The following is a 20,008-nucleotide window of genomic DNA, read 5'->3' as shown; positions in this document are numbered from 1 at the left end:
CATGTACAGAGAGCGCGAGAACTGCTGTTGTTCCTCAGAGATTATGTTCGTTAATAAAATTTTTAAATATTAAGAGATGTGCTGTTTTTTTATTTTTGCTTTTATAATTATATCATTTTCTCATGATGAACTATATACTGTTAAATAGAAACACTTAAACCTTTTTCTACACAATTATAGGGACAATTATTCAAGTCTGTTCAGAAAATCAAGGTAGTTGGTAGGTGTGTGAGTTGCCAGTACATACACCTTTAAAAAACAAAAAAAAAAATTGGAACGTTATTGATCTTACAATGGAGAAATGAACTCTGCATTTAACCCATTCCCTTGGGGAGCATTGGGCTGCCACTGCAGTGTGCAGGGACCAATCGGAGATTAAGGGTCTTGCTCAGAGAGGTAGTCTGTGGTAGTGGGTTTCAAATTCACAACTTCAGGATTCCAAGCCCTAACCACTAGGCCACCACTGTGTGTGTGTGTGTGTGTATATATATGTGTATATATATATATGTATATATATATAATATATACACACACAAGTTGTGGGTAATTTCAAAAGGGGAAAATTCAGCTAACTTCATGTTTTTTTGTTTGAAATCTGGGAAATTTGGAGTTTGCTTTCGAGTTAAAGACTCAATGTTCTTTTAATGTTCAATTCTAACAACAAACTAAACTATAGATATGGTGTTATTACAGCATGTTATTTCATTCTGAAGTTTAAAGTTGACCTATAAGTTACCAGTAATCAGAAATTGTGGTCTAGTGCTTAGCGAGCACCGCATTTGCTACTTGGAGCAATCGCAGAGGTTGGTGATTCAAGACCTACTGTTTGGGTTGGATAAAAATGTGCAATAAGCTCTAAATAAACGTATAATGTTTAAGTAAGAACTTAAGATTTGTAATTAAATCATGACATTATCTTAGTTACCACTACTTTCGCATAAGTTGGAAAAAGATCATACAAGTTGCAATAAAACAGATTATAAAGTCCCAAATTAAAAGAAATTATTGAATGGTGCTGCCTTAACATTTTGAGTTCTGACAACTTTTCTATTTTTACAGTGTAGGATAAGGGTTCAAATCAGGATAAAATAACTTATTTATTTCGTCCTTCTCACTGTCATTTCAGTGGGCCTTTCCATATCTGGCTGGGAGTTTAAACAAATGCATCTACAAGAGTACTTTTCTTGGAGTGGTGCTTGTGCTCTTTGCTTGTCATTTCTGATTGCAACAATTAATTGATATTGCAGCCACAGCAACCATTTATTGAGTCATTGAGGACATCTAGTGAGTTTCTGTTGGTCTAAAGCGAGGATAAGGGGAGCCAGGAAAGCACCAATATAACGCTCTAGATTTAAGGAGGAAAGTAATCTGCTTCCCTTATGTAAAAACATCACAGACAGTCACAGTTGTGGTTAAAAAGGTGAGTTAGACTAACAGACTGATGTGTCACTGTCTCTCAGAGTGATCCATAAGCTCGTCTTCTGCAGTTTTCTATCTCAGTCAAAAATTATCACAAACATTAAAGTTCTTGATGGAAAAAAAATCAATGTCAGCCTCAAACCTTTAGATTGGCCAAAAATCATTGGAGGGATTTTAGGAAATCCAAGAGACGTCTTTCTGTTATTCAGCCCTTGGTAGGAAGTCTTTCACTTTCTGAAGGAATAAAAAACCCCTTGGCCTCCATATCCGTCCCATGTTGTGTCTGTCCTGCAATCCTTATGTCAACTAGCCCTAAGTGATATAATTGTCATTATTACATGACTAATCTTAAGCAAACATGGCCAGTCAAATAATCGTAACACTGCACTAACAAAACAAAAAAAAACTGCTTTGTCATTGTAGAACAACCTGTTTTGGATCCTGTCATGGCTCAGAGGAGCTTTCCCTGCAACTTGATCCAGTAATTTAATGCTCCGAGTCTCATGGTCACATGAAGCAAATGTGAGTCATCTGCTAAAAGGAAATTTATTAGTGTGAGGAATTTCTAAACATAGCCTACAGATGCTGCGTCAGACATATAGCTCTGAATACCATGCTCTCAGTTTCTCTTTTACTTAAACATTTTCATTATTTGCATTTTTTTTTCTTAATACGGTTGGTTTCTTTGTTAAATTCAGCCTTTCAATGTAAAAGCATTTTTATTTTAAGGTTAATTATTTTTTATTGTTCATGTACAAAATCCTTTAAATCTTTGAAAATGGCTCGTTATAATATTAAATCAGCCTTTCAGCTCTAAATGAGACATTTGGTCAAATAAGTTCTATTAAGATACATAAGTAAAAACATTAGTTTACTAGTCTACTGAGAAACTAAAGCAAATGCCATCTCACATCAGTTTTCATCTGCAGTTAGAGGAAATCCTGTTCAACACAAACCTATTAAATTAATTTAAATAGCATCAAGACGTATATTCACAATAGAGACAATTACATAGTGCATCAAAGTCAGTTCATCATGTGCTATTTACAAAACGTTAGCTCTCTCAGGAGACAGAGCCGATCACACTGATAATTTGAACAACAGCAATTCCTCATGCAGGACAAGCGTAGTAACAGTGGGAAGAAAGTTCAGACAGAAGCAGGCTGTGAATGACTGGTCTCCTCCTTTAGCAAAATGAGAGCTGAATTAACAGAAAGCAGATACAGTAGGAAAAAAAAGAAACTTTTATTGGAAAGGAGATCAAAAGGCATTAATAGCTCTAATAGAAGATAAGTTCACAGCAGAAATAGTTGATTTAGAGACGGAGACAGGCAGGGTGGAGCTGCTATGGAGCAAACAGAAAAAAAATGTTTGTACGGTATATAGAATACATTTTTTGAAACTCATGCAAGTTTTAGATGTTTAAACACATTTTAATATCTGAGTTAACACATCTGTCCTGTAAACCTTATTTCTAGTAGTTCCATCCTTGGGGGCAACATCTCAGACGTGATCTTTTGGTGGCTGTTGGGCTGCAAAGCATCTCACTTTAATACAAAACTAGACTTTATTAAGGCCAATCCAGAACCTTTTCCTTTATTTTGTTTCGCTCCTTTGTCATTCAGACTATCCAGTTTACTTTGCAAATGCATTATAATAAGAAAGAAGAAGTGTCCTTTGGATCACTGTCCTGCAGCCTAACCACGGTGACAGGGGCGGAGCTAGATGGGGGGCCAGTGATGGCCAAAGCCAAGATAAATAACAATTTTAATAAAAACTTATCAATATAAAATATAAAATTTATGCAGAATGTTTATTGATACAAGTAGGTAAGTAATGACAATGACAAAAAATGTACACCCCAGAACTCAAAACTGAATTTTATCCACTTATCTAGAAATTGCGGGTGTTTAAATATATTTGTCTATTTGTTAGCACAGACTGTAGGAAAGTAAAGTTTCAGCCACCCCTCAGTGTATATTGGTTATTGTCTGGCCACCCTTGTAAAAAATGTCTGGCTACGCCTCTGCGCGGTGATCAGCTTCAAGCAATAAAAGGACTGCTGACAGTGGTGGTTCCAGATGGAATTCACCGATGGGGCCAGTGTTTGTTCATGGGGGCCCAGAACAAGACAAAAGAAAAAAATACAAAATTGAAAAATGAAAAATTAAGGCAAAAGCACATTGTTTAATATATTAGGTGAGTCACAAAGCAAAGTTTGCAGACTCCTGACCTAACAGATAACTTATCATAGTACAACTGAAGCTTAAAGCTTACTGTATTCTCTAAATGATTGAATAACTTGGAAGACTGAAATATTGAATTGTTCCAAGGAGCGAATCAGTTAGGGTGTCCTCTGTCAGCACATATCATCATATGAAATTGTTTAGTATTATACGGCCAAGAACTGATTTAAGAAAGTATGTAGGTGAAAATTCTCAGTAATCCAGGTCAGTCATTCCAAAAAAGTCTTTAAAAAAAAAACAATCCACTGGACGTTTACCTTCCTTCCAGGAAGCTTTTTCAATTCAAAATGTCAGGAATTACATTGAGTTCTAAGTTTTACAGAGCAGCTCAAAAACTTATTTTGGTCTCTTAGGAATCAGGGAGTCCTTTGTTTTGTTTTTTTACTTTTTTGGAAATCTAAAAAAATTGAAAATTCTTAAAATCTGCCTATTTGCTCTTAAATTGAGCATGTAAATAAGATGATCTTCCCTTAAAATACAATATTGACAAATTATCCACTTGAAATAAGATGTTGAAGTTGTTTTTGTTTTATTATCTTAAACGTAAATCATTTTACTTCATGGGTATCTTACATGTCTGCTCAAATAAAGATAAAATACATTTATTTCAAGAGGAAATTTTTCTGTAGTGTATGATTTTAGTACAGGGGCCAGGGCCAATACTACAGGGGTGTTGGCCCCTGTCTAGAAAAAGATGGCTGGTATCTTAATCATAAATTCCAGCTTAGTATCAAAATTTAGACAGCAGTTCCAGAACACTATACTAAGCACACATAAATAAGGTCATTCTGTTTTCTTGTATTTTTTTTATATATAAAATGCTGTATAGTGAGTTGGACCTGTCTGTCCTGCTGGTTCCAGTCACCTGATGAGGGCCAATGAAGATGATCAGCTGTTTCTTTGCGGTTATGAATCAATATTTCCCAGCTGATATCAGGACATCCTGTGAATCACCCAGCAGGTGTCAGAAGGCGCTCCCCCTCATGCTGCTCTCTCTGACCCGCAGACCCCGCAGATCCCGCCCCCTCCCCGCCGTCTACCTGCGCTCTGCGCCGCGCGCTCGCAGCGGGAACCAGGCGCGTCTGCCTCCGCCAGCTGCTGTCTTCCCATGGATTTCGAGGCGAAGATTTTCCCTCGAACCGGAGGTTACGGACGCTACAACCGGGTGGCGGTCGTGTTCAGCTGGTTCCCGACCTTTGCAGTGGTGCTGAACTTCTACAGCGACGTTTTTTACACCCTAATGCCGAACACATACCACTGCAGGCCGGACCAGAGGCTGCTGCCTTCCTCTTTCATGCTCAGCAACTACTCCAAGCAGGGCTACATGAACCTCACCATCCCCTGGGTGAACGGCTCCGGCCTCAGCCACTGTCAGCTCTACAAGTATCCCGCAAACTTCTCCGACTTGTCCGGAAAAGTCCCGCGGGAGACGGTTCCCTGTACCAGAGGCTGGGAGTTCTCCTCTCTGGTGGGACTTCAGGGTAACATTGTCACAGAGGTAGGAGGCTGTTATCAGGTTTACTACTGCTGGTTAAAAGAAGAAAGAGTAAAAAAAAATACAAATAAACTTATTCTGTCTTTTATTATCAGTTTTGTTCTCAAAAGAAAAAACAAATTGGATCCTCAGGTTATGTAACCCAACAGATTAGATGATTGAATTCTTTTGTCCTGCTTCAGCAGAAGTGCATCAGTTTATCTCATGTGTCCTAAATTATGTCAGCTTTCAGTCAATATTTGCTCCTCAGGTTTAGGTTAAATGTTAAAACTATCCTTCCCACTCTCCTTTATGATCTGTGGAAAACTGCTTCTTATGAGTCAAGATGAATCTAGTAGAACATGCATGATTCTGAGGATTTAAAAGATCCCTGGACACAGACACCGTGTTTACTTTAAGTATGTGGCGTGCAACTTGTATAAACAACCAGGATCTTTATCTTTTTTGTGTTTTGCTACTTGATGCTGCACCCTTGTCTGCAAAGATTTGTGAGCACTGCTTAAAGCAGTGGCGGAGCTAGATGGGTGGGCCAGGGGTGGCCATGGCCACCTTTAGCCAATCATTGGTCATGCCTACCATTTTTTCCCTCTAATACTCTCAAGTGGAATATTCAAAACATTTACATTTTTCATATGTTAACAATTAAAGATGATAAGTACAGAACTCCTGCTCTTTTCAGAACTACATTTTGTGTTTTATGGGGTAAAGAGAAAATTGTGCGTCTTTGGAGTCTTTGGTTAAGTCATAGATAAATTACTATTTTAATAAAAACTTATTAAATAATCAGTTTATGTAGATATTAGCAGTTGTAATATTAATTTTATGCAGAAGGATTATTGATAAAAGTATGGAAGTAATGACAATTGAAAAGATGTTCACCCCAAAACTCAAACCTGAAAGAATTTTATCCACTATACCTTTTATCTAGAAAGCATGGATGTTTAGATATAGTCATCTATTTGTTAGCAAAGGCTGTAGGAAACTATAGTTTGTCTTTATTTAGAAAATATGGATGTTTTGCTTGTTAACTTTCCTGTTGGAACAGTGTAGATTGACCCTGAGATTTTGGTGCCTATCTACTTCGGGCCACCCTTCAGTGTATATTGGTTATTGCCTGGCCACCATTATAAAAATTTTCTGGCTACGCCTCTGGCTTAAAGGACTTCATGCAAACTGTTTTAATTTATGGTTATTGTATTGATCAAATTAAACTCCACAGAGCTTTCCCTGACAAGCACAAGAAGGTATTTACAAGTCGTTTCCGCCTACTGCTTGTTTCTCTAATCATTGGCTGAATCCCAAACCGCCCCTAAGCAGAAACCCTTAACTATCAATTGTCATTCCCAGTGAAGCCACACTCACAGCTCCGGAAGGCGCCCTGATTTTAGGCGGGGGTCATTAAGGAGCAGCGGCCTCCTCCCTCCCATGAAAAAGGAATGTAGTCGTTTCTATGGCAACAGAGTGATGCCACATGCTCCACAGCTCTGTGGGGGAGGTTGACATGAAATAAAACCTTTAGCCCTTTCTTCAAAATAAATATATGCAATAAAGAAAAGCTCTTCAAAGAGGTCATTCACCTTAGCGATTAATTATGGATTGTTTTTTTTTGTATTCTTAACTTTTGATTTTCTGTCAGCAAGACGAAGTTTCAGCAAACCAGCGATATATATATATTTGACTGCATGTTTTTCCTCTGATTAAGTTCACTGTTACACCCGCTGCCAAATTACAGGGAGCCTGCACTGATGCAGACTCGCTGTTTAGGGACTAAAAGGTCCGCTGGCCCTACAGAGAATGTGGTTTAGGACGGCCCTTAATGTGGAGGACCTTCCATGGTATCCGGAAAACGCGGGGTTAGTGCTTAGGGGAAGTGTTTAGGGGCCTGTTTATGATTCAGCCATTGTTTTTCTGTGATCTTCTGTAGGGCTTGGAAGTTGAAGCCCTCTTGTTCCCTTCCGGAGATCCTTAACCCCTCCCTCCTCAACAACAGCTTCCTGTGTCCGTTGTGACATATGCAGGGACAAAGGGAAACCTTGAAGAATGGAAAAAAGTAGCACATAGCACAACATTGTTTAAAGCATGCATCCCACTGGGGAAAAAAATGTCACTGACGGAGACAGGAACGTTTCCATAGGAGTGGTCAGGCAGGCAGGGACCAATGTTCTGCTGTGGGGGTCGCCTAAAACTAATAGGATACAAAACCAGTTCAGGGTCAATCGATATTTTACCAACAGGAAATCAACATCTAAATAAATCACTGAAGACAGATAACATTTTTATGATCCCTCCCTAATACGTAAATCAACATTAATATTCATATTTAGACAGCATATTTTCATTTATGCTGATAAATTTATCACAGTATAAATATCATAAAATTAACATAATCATACCCATTCAATTGGTTTATCTGTTCTGAAAGTACATAAAAAAATGAGGACGAGTAAGACACAAGAATTTCCTTTATTCTCAATAAAACACAAGAACAAGTTCTAAAAATAGCTAAAATGTTGTTTTTTCATTTTAAATGGTCGTATACTTAAAAGAAAAAATAATTGCTGTTTTTATATTGTCAGTTTAAAGATCTTGATGTTAGCATAGTAGGACGGAGTCAGCGATAAAAAAATTCCACTTGTGAGTTTTACTTCGGCTAGCCCCTGGTTTAGATGGGAACTGCTTGTTCCGAAGATGGATCAATTACATCAACATAGCGACAAGAGTTCACCTGGGGGGTGGGTATGGCCACCGCAGGCCATTCTTTAGCTCCGCCCCTGATCGCTGTGATATTGTGCACTGCATCAGCAGCTCTATAAAGATCCACATGTATGGGGGTGTTTGTAGTAGTGTTGCACCGATACCAGTATCAGGCAGGGCCCCGATCCAGCACTAAAATGGTGGTATCGGTATCGGCAAGTACCAACAAATAGGGCACCAATACAATTTTGAGAGCCAAAAGTTTATTCAACTATTGTCCCCCATTCCAGGTAGGCAATAAAATTCACTTTGTATTAGTCTTTTTCCTGCTTCACAAAGGTAGGCAGCAGCTTGATAAAGCCATGATGGCAATTATTTTACATCCATGTACTATGCAGTTCTTCATATACACACATCAGTTTCAAACAGATCGGCATCGGCTGATACTGCACAGCCAGGTATCAGGGCAAAAAATGGCATTGGAGCAACACTAGTTTGTAGCCGTTTACAGAAAAAGAAGGTCTTGTAATCAAATCAAATTTTCATCCAAAAGTTAGAATTATAATTGAATTTAAACAATAGATTACATTATCTAGGGTATCCCTTAAAGAACAAATGTTCACCTTTTATTTTTTTTCCAGTTATCATCATTAGATGGCAGTAACTTATACTCAGCACTCCTTTAAAGTCCTTATCATTCTTGATGTTGGACGCTATGAGACGTATTTATATTCATTCTCTTGTTTAATTGGTCAGAGTTCTGCTAAAGCAGATATATTTCAGGTTAGATATGGTCTTTATGTTGCTTCTTTAAAATTCCACCATTTCTCTGTCCCTGCTAAAAAAAAAACATCTTTGTTTTTATTTACGTTTTTCAGGCTGCACAGTATTAGATCAATCAAGCAATGACAATTTTAAAACATTAAGAAGACAATATCAGTTTCTGCAAATATAAATTTCTTTTTTTTTCTCTTTCTCATGTTACATGTAGTTGAGATTTTAAGGTTGTTTTTTTCCTAGTATGTTTAATCACTGATTTCCTATTTAAACTCTTGTTAGCGTAGAATTAGATGTAAAGTTACAGGGATTCAGTTGTATCCGTTCCACACTTTTGTGCGTATAATGGAGGAGGGCTGGAATTTAAAGAGACAAACTGCTGGCATTGGGTAGTACGAGTCAGGCGCCACTTTAAGCACGACTTCTTTATAATTTAATAACGCAGTCAGCAGGAATCCTAACTCGATAACAAACAGGATCCGCATTCCTGCTTCCCACAGACATTTTGGTCACAGCTTGCCTGATGTTCTCTGATAATTTTCATCAGGTCTATCACATGACAGCTTTTGATTAGCATTTTTATAGTTGCTCCCCTTGTTGTCTGTGTTTGCCAGGAATTAAACGGGCTGTGATTGTTTTGTGACAAACTATTCATGCAGTATCTTGAGATAACTTACTAGACAGCACGCAAACATTTCCGCTTGTTTTTATCTCTGCATTGAGGCGTAATTACATGTTTGCTTTGTTTCCACCTCTGCAGTGGAATCTGGTTTGTGACAACTCCTGGAAGATCCCCCTGCAGCAGATCTGCTTCATGATGGGATGGATTGTGGGATATGTCTTTTTGGGTTCATTATGTGACTGGTAGGTACTGTTCCACAAAAATGAAAAATACAAAAATAATAAAAAATCATCTATGTCATAGAGTTTGGTCACTTTTAAATTCATTTATTTGCATTGTGATTGGTTTCCAGGTTGGGACGTCGCCGTGGTTTCCTCCTCTCCATCAGCTTGTCCAGTCTCTTTGGGGTGGCGGTGTGTCTATCCAGCAGTGTGGTGGTGTTTCTGCTGCTGCGTCTTTGCCAAGGTGCCATGCTCGCTGGAGTGTTTGTCTCTTCCTATATTCTCAGTAAGTTTGACTCATTTATTCAGTATTCATTACATTAATCATTGGCCGTTTCTCAATTCATAAGAATGCAAGTACGGACACGAGTCCATAGTCCTGTTCTCCCCAAGTCCGGACTTGGGGAGCACGGGAGCTTGCTGCAGAAATATTGGTTATTTAGATCAGAAGCGTACTCGTGACGTCACCACATGCTCACCTCGTCAGCTGCTTTTCACCTCCTATTATTAACAGTCTCTAAATAATAAGAAATTTTTACTTTTTTCATTTATTTAGGGAATATTAATTAACACAGTCAGATAAACACAAATCAAATGAACATTTTGCCAAATAAAACAAAAAACTCGCCATCAGAGCCAGCGGTTCTTCACATACGACTATGCCAAGACAGGGCTGCAGCAGATGGGCTGTGGTTAGCCCTGTCTGCCGTTAGCCTCGGAGCCCCGCTGGTTGCCGCGGCCCTCTGAACTTCATAATTTCTTTTTCAAATAATGCATTAAATCGGATTAAAATGGACCATATAGTGATGCTTAAAAGTATAATGTTCTTGCCTCAAATGGTCTTAAAATGTACTTTTATTGAACAACGGCAACAGAAAAGAGAACTTTTAACTTAATGATCTGAGCCCCTTTGAGCGCTCCACTGAAAGCTTCTGCTGCCGCAGTGCATGCTGGGACAGCTGTCAATCTCAAGAATGGACAATCCTGCTCTGATGCACCCTCTGTAAATTAGGAGGGGCGAGAACAACATTCGGGGACTCTGTCCGTTCTCGGTCTTCTTGTTCTTGTGAATTGGCACAGTACTAGAGCTGAGGCTCATTGCGTTTCACGAGCACATGAGAACGCAGAAGTACACATATTGTGTTTTTTCTTGGGATAATTCTCCTGTTGAACACTGTTTGTTGTTGTTCCATTTAGCCGGATGATCAGTAAGCTGTTTTTTTGTTGTTGTTTTTTTTGAAGATGATGGTTTTGACCAGAAGGTTAAAACTTGGATGCAGTTTGATGTCCATAATTTAAAAATGATCTCAATTCCATTCTGGTTTAGGAATGGACAAATCTAGGCCTCTGGAGTGTACCTCCTAAATAAACCGTGTTTAAAAACTTATAGACGGTGCTTAAACATCGTTATTTCTGCTAAAACCTATGACTCTGCAGCCAGCTTCAGCACCATGACAATTGTCAATTTTACTCTTTCAAACAACTTAATGTAACATTAAGTTTGTTTTAGTATTTAACAAAGGAACTAAGCAAATAAAAACCTAAAGTGATGAGAGAAAATCCTGCTGGCACATACTAAACCTTCTTATCAATCTAATCTGATGTTCAATATTGGGGGCACAAATATAAACACAACACATCATTCTTCTGTCAAACAGTAAACAATCCATGAAATGAGAAAGTTTAGTTAAATGATTTTAAGTAACAAATAAATGCTACTATTCTTGTATGAAATATAAGATAAATGCAGTTTTATGGTCCATCTGCAGCTCATCTTATTGAATAAATCTGATACCTAAGCAGCGTCTCAGACATAGAACAGTAGATCTGTAAGATAATCGCCAGTATGTCCCTTTCTCTGTCGTCTTGTCCACCATGACTTCATAACAAAGATCTTCTCTGTGTGATTTGCTTCACTAATAGACTAAAAGGTTTCAATTAAACCCACCCGTCAAACCAATAGAAAGATGATTGAATTAGGACTAAAATCATAGGGTGGATGCAGTGAATATGACGCACTTACACATGACCTGGGGATTTTCCTTAACGTTGTTAAACCTGTTTGTGTTGATCATTTTTTTGCCATTAGTTACCTTAAAATAAACATGGCTGTTAATTAAACCTGTGAATATACAGCTTTAGTTTTGACTAAACCTATATCATGTAAATTAATAAGAAATGCTAAAATGAATCATGAAACAACAGCTGGATTTCCAAACACACAATGTTTTAAGATTGGCTTCATTAGGTTTCGTGCTGTTTAAAAAGAGGGAATAGATTAGATTTTATAAATAAAGGTTAAAATACAGACAGTCATTGTACAAAGAGACTAAACTAAGAAGTAACATAACAAGTTTCCCTACAAAAAGATCTTAGATAAATAGATAAAAGCCTCAAATGTATTAAGTGCTGTGCCTTTGCCAGTATGAGATTCTTATTTAATGATGGGGTTGTTTAAAACATACCATTCTGACTGCATCATGAGTCCTGTATGCACAAAAAATGAAACAACATTTTTAACTAAAACAGATCACCAAACATCACTCCCCAAATCAACGTAAAAAAAAAAAAAAAAAAAAGCTCTGCAGCGAACATAATGGTATCCTTATAATGTGGTATTATCACTTTTGATTTTCACACATTTGATAAGTCATGTACTGTCAAATTAGTGACATAAAACTGTCTTTTGTTTTTAGGATGATAAGGAATTATTCTCAAAATATGGAGCCTTTAGTGATTGGAGTTTCTAATCTTTTATAAAGTAACACAAACATAATGAGCTGATCTTTTAATTTGTTGGACAAGCTGCTGTCCTGCAGCAAGTCCTCAGTCTGTTGCCTCTCTTTCCCCAACAGCAGTTTTAAATTGGTGTCACCTTAAATAACAGTAAGGAACTCGTACCATGATCTCTTTTGTTTTTATTTTGTTTAAATTTGTGATTATAGGCAGTGGGGAAACAGTACATTACTCCATTCTCTGTAGATCTGCAGAAAACCCAGAAGACATTGGTGCAACATTTCCTGTTTGTGACAGGAAAACATTTTAAACCTTTTTTAACCTTGCACCAGTTACCTTAATGACATGTCTGTGGGATATATCTAATATCTCAGCCTCTGTATATTATAAATATTAGTTTTTTTTGGTTTATTTTCTCAAATGCTTTAAAAACAATGAAAAAAGCCTGATGGTAGTTTGCCATGACCATCAGGTGGATGCAAAAAGAATTTGGACTTTTTCACCGTCTAAATATTTGAATTTATAAACTTGCAAACCAAAGAAAACCATTTGTCTCATGAAGTATTGGGAGTGGCAGCATCATATTATTGATTTCCAACGTTCCAAGGCATTTTAGTTGTCTCCTGGTGGCTATGAGAATCCTTAGTTTGCTGTTTCCTCCTCTACTGTGCCTTCTGAGGCGTGTTTAGAGTTTTAATCTGTTATAGAAGTCATCATCTTTATAGCTTCAGCTTTCTAAGCCGGAGCGATTTGTCTCAGTCCATCATCTTTGTTTTGTAGCAAGTGATTGTCAGAAAAATCAATGCAACCTTATCTGTCATCAGGGTCCTGATCAGACACAAACATTGTTAATCTGTTGCATTCAGACAAAACCTCAGATCTTCTGAACATGTAGCCTCTAAGGGTTAAAAATAACATTAAAGACTCAGGATTTTTCTTGGTAGAAAGATGTAATGCTTCATATTGAAATGTTGGATAACCGTTAAGCCTATTTCTTATCTGCCTTTGACATACTCCCACATTCCTGTAGGGTCAGAGCTCATCTGTTCCAGATGAGCTTCATTTTTTCAAACAGACGTCAGGTCATGGTGGTCTCAGGAGCGCAGAGGGGAAAGTTTCCTCTATGATGTTCTTCCTAAGCAGCTTCCTCACAAATAGCAGAATACAATAACAATACAGGACTACAGGCAGGGGTGGAAGCTGGGAATGAGATCCTCCCAAACCCCCCACACACGGCGTGGGAGCTGGGAGGAAGAAGGCTGATGTTCAGTAGAGACATACACATCCCTCAGTTACCTTCATTTAGCCCGTAGAATATGGTTAACTCATGGTAAAATGTTTATTTTTGCCCCCAAAATTGGGATTTTTCCAAAAATCCACTCAGAGCTGCAAGGATAGAGAGGTGGCTTAACATGTGAAGAGTTTCAAAAGCAATTTTTTTTAAATAAACCTCTTGTTGTGATGCATTACCTTTAAGAATCGCAATGAGTAGCTATCAAAAGAGAAAATCTGCCCAATAAAACCTTGAATGATGGTGCCGCTCTTGGAGGATTATACTGCTTAATACGGCAGGAAATGTTCAAATTTTTCTGTGCAAATGAGGGGAAACAGGCTTTCCTGACTGGAGCGATATTTGCTCCACACAGATATGTTTTATTTGCGGATGCTTTGGTTGACTCTCATTCATCCTCTCTGTTTACCGCCTTTCTACGTCTCAGGGTTGGAGCTGTCTGACCCTCCCCATCGCCTCATGGTTGCCATGATCGGCGGCTTCTTCACAGTCTCCGCGGAGCTGCTGTTGCCAGGCTTTGCCGCTCTCTGTCATGATTGGCCAATTCTCCAGGCTGTGACCACTTTGCCTCTGCTTCTGCTACTCTCCTATTGGTGGTGAGTCCTGATCAGTGCAAATGCTTTTATTTCCCAGCTTGATGCTGATGATGAAGGTTTTTAAGTTCTTCAAAACTCTCAGTTAATTCCACAAAGTCCTGAAGAAGAAAATCCCTCATTATTTCAGTCTTTAACAATGCCTTTAGATGAGATCATTATTGAATTTCAGAAATACAGCAGGGACATCCAAGCATTTAAAAACAAGGTTTAGTAATTTGTATTCATCACAGGTTTCAACTGCTTTATTTAGATTGATTATAGTGTTGACTTGTTGGGAGAGAATTGTTTGAACACCAGTTATCTCCCTACAAAATGATAACAGAGTTGTTTTCCTCAGCTGTGCATCAGTTTTTCCTGAGTCTCCTCGCTGGCTGCTGGCCACAGATCACATTCCCCAGGCCAAGAGGAGCCTGCAGGAGTTCACCACCAGGAATGGCGTTTGTCTCCAGGAAGAGATGTATCCTGGGGAAACCCTGTTATCCGGTAACACATCTATATGTGCAGCTCGGTTTGTTTGTTTGTTTCTTGCTTAGGGTAATATCAATGTTTTGAGAGGAATAAGGGAAAGATTTTAGGTCCTCCATTTTCAAATATGCTTAAATACTTTAGCTAATTAATCCAAGATGTGTAGCAATGATCAAAATGCAGTTTTTTTTTTTTAATCAGACCTAAGTGGAGCTGTGTATGGAAGTATGGAAGGCTCATTTTCACACAAGCCCATGCAGCTGGATCAAAACTTTGCATTCTATTTCATCAGTGTTTTTTTATTTTTCATTTTCATTAATTAAACATTTTAATATGTTAATCTACAGCTTTTTTATGTTTAAAGCTCTATTAAACAATTACATTTATATGATGTAGTCTTCGCAGAGTTTGCAGTTTTAAAATATTCACCACACCTTATGTTGTTTCAGAAGCTTTTCTTAATTAAAATTATGTGCCAAACTGTATTTCCTAGAGTAACCACCAGATGGCGACTACTCGTGCAGAACACAGTTATGTGGCAGTTTTCTCACTTGATTAATGATATGAATGGACACTTTTTTATTTTAAGGTTCATCATGATTGTCAGCAGGGCTCTGTTTTCATTCATATTATTATTATCATCATTATTACTTTGACAGTAGTATAATTAACTAATACCATGAAGAAAAAGCATCAGTTTCAGACAATTTTTCCATTAAGTTTTTTTCCAGTATACTCCTCATATTTACGATTTTGACACATGTACATAGTATGTAATTATTTTTTTTATATCTTATGCTTTGTGATTTGTTTAGAAGAGACATTTTTAACAAATGAATAAAAAATTATATTCAAAAACATATTAACAATGATTAAAATAATAATAGTTTTGACCCTTTATGCATTGATTCCCCTCAAAAAAAGCTTATGAACTGAATTTAAATTATTTTTTTTTAAGAAATAGATTCTGCATATGGAGAAGACCTCCAGGCAAGGTACTATTCAGTCCTGGAGCTACGACAGACCCGTGTTATCTGGAAGAACTGTCTCATTCTCAGCTTCACTCTGTGAGTTCTTTCTTTTCCACAAATCTTTGGTTTTAAATGTCTGCCTTCCATAAAGTTTTGATTTATCACCAATTATTGTAACTGGTCAGCTTTCCCTTTATTCACATGGGGACAAAATTGTTAGTATCACTCGTTTAATGAATGAAAAAACCCCAAATAACTTTATTCTCACAAAGGCAATAATAAAAATTCAATGAACAAGAATAAATGCCTATTTTTTTCTTCAGTGAACATGGAGCTAATGTGTATTGGCAAAAAGTTCTATTCTGTCTCGTATTACTATTGTGAATTTCTCATTTTCTTTAATGGGAGGGTGTCTAAACTGTCAAGCACAACTGTGTCTGCAAATACAGTCACAGGGACTACATTCTGCTTGGAGATCGTCTTAGACTTAGACAGATGTATTTGTCATTTTGTATACACAAGTGTAAAACAAAAAGAAATTTCGTTAAGAACAGCTCTCTAGACAATTTAATTTTTTAAAGTGCAGCCTTGAGAAATAGTAAAAAAAATATATATATAAAAACAGTAATATAAACATATGACTGTAAATTTACAGTTCTAACATTTCAGTTTTTTTTATAATGATAAAATACAATAAAATAACCCATTTTACAAAACATCAGTTGTCTAATAGCAGTGGGGAAGATAGGCTTTACCTATACTTATAGACTTTACCTATAGATAAAGTCTATAAGTATAGGTAACTATATATAGGTAGTATATATACCTCACTTATAGGCTTTACCTTTAACATTCTTGTCTATAATTTCTATTTCTACTGAATTAAATTTTTTTTTATTCACAAAACTGACAAAAATCTCCAGACTAAAAAAGGGAATAAAACAATGTGACTGGATGTAAGGAGAGCAGAGACAGAGGACACTCTTGAGTTTACTAAAGAAAACCTGCTACCGACCAGGTTAGCTTTGGGGAGTTTGTTAACGGAAACAAAGGCTGAGTAAACTCTCTTTCTAAAATGTAAAACTCAGTTTCCCTGATTTCAGGTTTAGATACCTTAGAGTTTTCGGTAAACCTGCTTTGTGAAATAGATCCCAGGCCTGTTCCATGAGCTTATTTTGGTTAAACCATTTTGTTGAGTTATGGTTGAAAAGCAAGGTTTGACTTTCATTTATTCATTTTAGATTAGATTTTTAGTTATCACACTCAAGTTATTTCTGTGACCTTTGTAGGTTTTTCTGTCATTAAACAAGAGCTACCAACAATATTGTCCACATGTGTAGGATCATCTCAGGCAAAGACTAACAAAAGTTAGCTATTAAATGCACCAAATCTTGAAACTCCAAAACTTTTCTGTTTTTTGAATACATCAAAAAAATAAATTCGACATAAAAATAAGGTAGTATGGGTAAAATCCTTGACACAAATATGGGTATAATCAAATTTCTTACATTTCTCCTGGAAATAAAACTGATATCTGAAAGCTCCGTGGCATATATTTTCCCTCTTGTGTGTTGTAATAACATAAAATTAGTAGCTTTTAGGTCCTACTACGCTGGAATCGGTGCAACAGAGAAAGATATATGTTAGACTTACTTTAAATAGGTTGTGATAAAATAACATAAATGTAATTTTTTATTCCATAATCCTGGAATAAATCACTTTTAAGCTGCAGTAACATTTGGTTTTGAAGATGTTGATCTACTTTTCACTTTCTCTACCCTGCAGGTTTATTGGAACAGGCATCCAGTACTGCTTCATAAGAAACCTGCACTTATACTCCAACAACTTTTACTTCATGTACTTCCTCCGTGTGATAACAGGAGCCCTGGCTTGTGTCTTCATCTGCATGTCTGTTAATCACTTTGGTCGGCGTGGAATGCTCCTGCTCTCCGCCATCATCACTGGGCTCTCCTCGCTGCTGCTGCTTGCTCTCACGCAGTGTATGTCCACTGTCTGACATTTACTCTACTGTTTGACTTAGAAATAATAGGGTCGGTCCAGTATAGTGAAAGCAGAAGGATTTAAATGCGGTGACTCTGTATTTTGGTCTTACATGCTTTTAAAGAACGTCTCCTCGAACACAGAAATGTGAGATTTCCTCCTTTGCAAAAAGTCAAATTACTTCTTACTCTAGGAAGGAGAACTTGCTTACTAAATTCAAAGACATTTTGTCAGTTAGCTTTTTGCTCCTGTTGTTGTCAGATCTCAAAGGCGGTCTGGTGTTGGTCCTCTCTGTGGTGGGTTTGCTGTTCTCTCAGGCTCTCGCCATGCTCAGCGCCTTCTTCGCCTGTGAGGTCATGCCGACTGTGGTTCGGTGAGCGTCTTTGTTTTAGATTTAACCAATATAGCTGTCAGGTCATGTTGGTCTGACGGTATATCCTGTTCAGTGGTTGTAAATTTTGGGGTCATAATTTGAGAGGAAGGTTTCTTTGGCCTGTGGCTCATGCTGTTTCATTCCTTCCATCTCTCTACCAGCGGCGGCTGTTTCGGACTGGTGATGGCAGCTGGCTGCGTTGGCATGGCGGCCTCCTCCCTGATGGAGCTTCAGAATAACAGCGGCTACTTCCTGCACCACGTAATCTTCGCCTCATTCGCCGTCCTGTCTGTGCTCTGTATTATGCTCTTGCCTGAAAGCAAACGCAAGTCGCTCCCGGACTCCCTAAAGGAGGGCGAGAACCAGAGACGACCTCCTCTCTTCCTGTCCCAACCAGACAGGGACAGTCTGCCTCTGCTGTGCACTCGGCCTCCAGCGTCTGAGTACAATCCTGATAACTATTCCCGCTTGGTTTCTGCCACCAGGAAGATGTTGTCCAAGGATAATTTGCCATACAGGATTGCTGGGCCCACTGTTCCACCCCTGCTATCAGACAGCAACACACAGGAGCGGGAAAATGAAACACAGAGCGAGGTTGCATCATAAACCTGTGAGCAACCTCCTACTGCAGACTGATTCAGACTTTTTCTCCAGGCCTCTTCCAAAGATACCTCAGGTGGAAAACTCATCTAAAGTACTGACCTCATAGCACCTTATATCTGTCTCTTGCTAAATAAGATTTAGGCACTTCTTATATTTGGTGGTTCAGGATATTTAGCTGAAGCGTTTGGTCATCCAACCCGCAGTTCGTATTTCAAGAGCTCTCACTGGGCTTTAAAAATCTACATCCTGTCTGTTGTTACCTAGAAAGATACTTTTAAAAGATTAGTTTTTTGAAAAACAGGATTATATGCAGTATGTCAATATCAGTATGTGAGACATTCGAGAAAAAATCTAATCTGAGCTGGATGCTCATCCATGAGCAAGTCTCCAATGTGAAATTTGTTTTCTTTTCATCTGTAGATCCTGTTACTGCCAAACTCTTACCTGAAACTACTGCCTTCTTATATTTTAATTTATATAGATATCTTCATATGTCTGAGGAAAAAGCCACATTTCAGCCATTGAAGTTGTGTTTAGAATATACTGAGTTGCAGTTTCCAGCAGCCGCACTGCATTGCTGTATTATTGGAAAATAAAAATGTACAGAAACAAATCTATATTAATAAAATTATGAGGTCTGAACATATTTAATTTGCATGAGCTGCTATGAAAGAGGGAGTTGAATATAAATTTCAAATAATTGTAATAAAAAACTGGCCATTCCCTAATGTTAATTTGTGTCACTGTGTTTTTGTTTTTTTTTGCTCATTCTGGATGACTACTCTGTGCTGCAGCGAAGATATGAGGGAATTAGAAAATAGTTAATCATTTAAGTAGTCTGATCTCTGGCTGCTCATTGGACCACAGGTGTTTTAACTTCACACAAGCAGGAAATGAAGATAAATGTTAAGAAAAAGGCAGCTTATAGAAAGAGAATACTTATTTTGTATGACACATAATTACTTAAAAAGTTAATTTAAAGCTCCATAAAGGTTAAATAAAAGCTTTCTTAAGCACCATGTACTGTTTGCTAATAAAAAAAAAGTTAAAAAGTAGCCATTTTGAACACTTGAGACCGTCAATAAAACCTTAGTTAATATATTTTTGTCCTTTGCTATCATTGAATTATATCTTATTAAATGATCTTCCTCAGCCACTATTTTGTGTTTCATGTACGTCTAGCATTGTTAATGCTAATATTTATAATGTGTTTCATTGTAGTGTGAGTTAAATAGAAAAAAAAGCAAAGTGATGGTAAATTAATTTATTTTGGAAGGTGTGCCAACCGTGCATCATTTACTTTTTTCTTTTATCCTCCCAAAATTAACAACTGTATGTTGAAAAGAAAGGAATGGAACTAATCAACTATATCAACGGCGATGCTTGAATTATTTGGGATTTTAGAATACCAGATTTCACTGTAGTGCATTTATTATAAAAAGGGTTATAATTGCTTATGTTTAAAAGTAAATGCTGGGAGGCTAAGATATATCTTAGA

At 37.5% G+C, this 20,008-nt stretch overlaps 1 protein-coding gene across 2 annotated transcripts; it reads left to right on the top strand.

The window, feature by feature from the left end:
- Positions 1–1,893: 1,893 nt before the first annotated feature.
- On the top strand, positions 1,894–19,244 carry slc22a31 (solute carrier family 22 member 31). Of its 2 annotated transcripts, none has more exons than XM_038283875.1 (10): positions 1,894–1,941; positions 4,681–5,163; positions 9,392–9,495; positions 9,606–9,760; positions 13,929–14,097; positions 14,435–14,580; positions 15,527–15,629; positions 17,319–17,533; positions 17,796–17,907; positions 18,069–19,244. In XM_038283875.1, the coding sequence occupies exons 1-10, from the start codon at positions 1,909–1,911 to the stop codon at positions 18,511–18,513; spliced, it is 1,965 nt and encodes a 654-aa protein (XP_038139803.1). In that variant the 5' UTR covers positions 1,894–1,908; the 3' UTR covers positions 18,514–19,244. The 2 variants fall into 2 exon arrangements, with proteins under 2 accessions (XP_038139803.1, XP_038139802.1); XM_038283874.1 differs by having other exon boundaries at positions 15,521–15,629.
- The last annotated feature ends 764 nt before the right edge of the window (positions 19,245–20,008 follow it).

This window comes from Cyprinodon tularosa, unplaced genomic scaffold (genome assembly GCF_016077235.1).
Source record: "Cyprinodon tularosa strain WSP-4 unplaced genomic scaffold, ASM1607723v1 ctg197, whole genome shotgun sequence".
Lineage (NCBI taxonomy): Eukaryota > Metazoa > Chordata > Actinopteri > Cyprinodontiformes > Cyprinodontidae > Cyprinodon > Cyprinodon tularosa.
The sequence above is the reverse complement of the archived record's forward strand: the minus strand, read 5'-3'. Positions and strand labels throughout refer to the sequence as shown.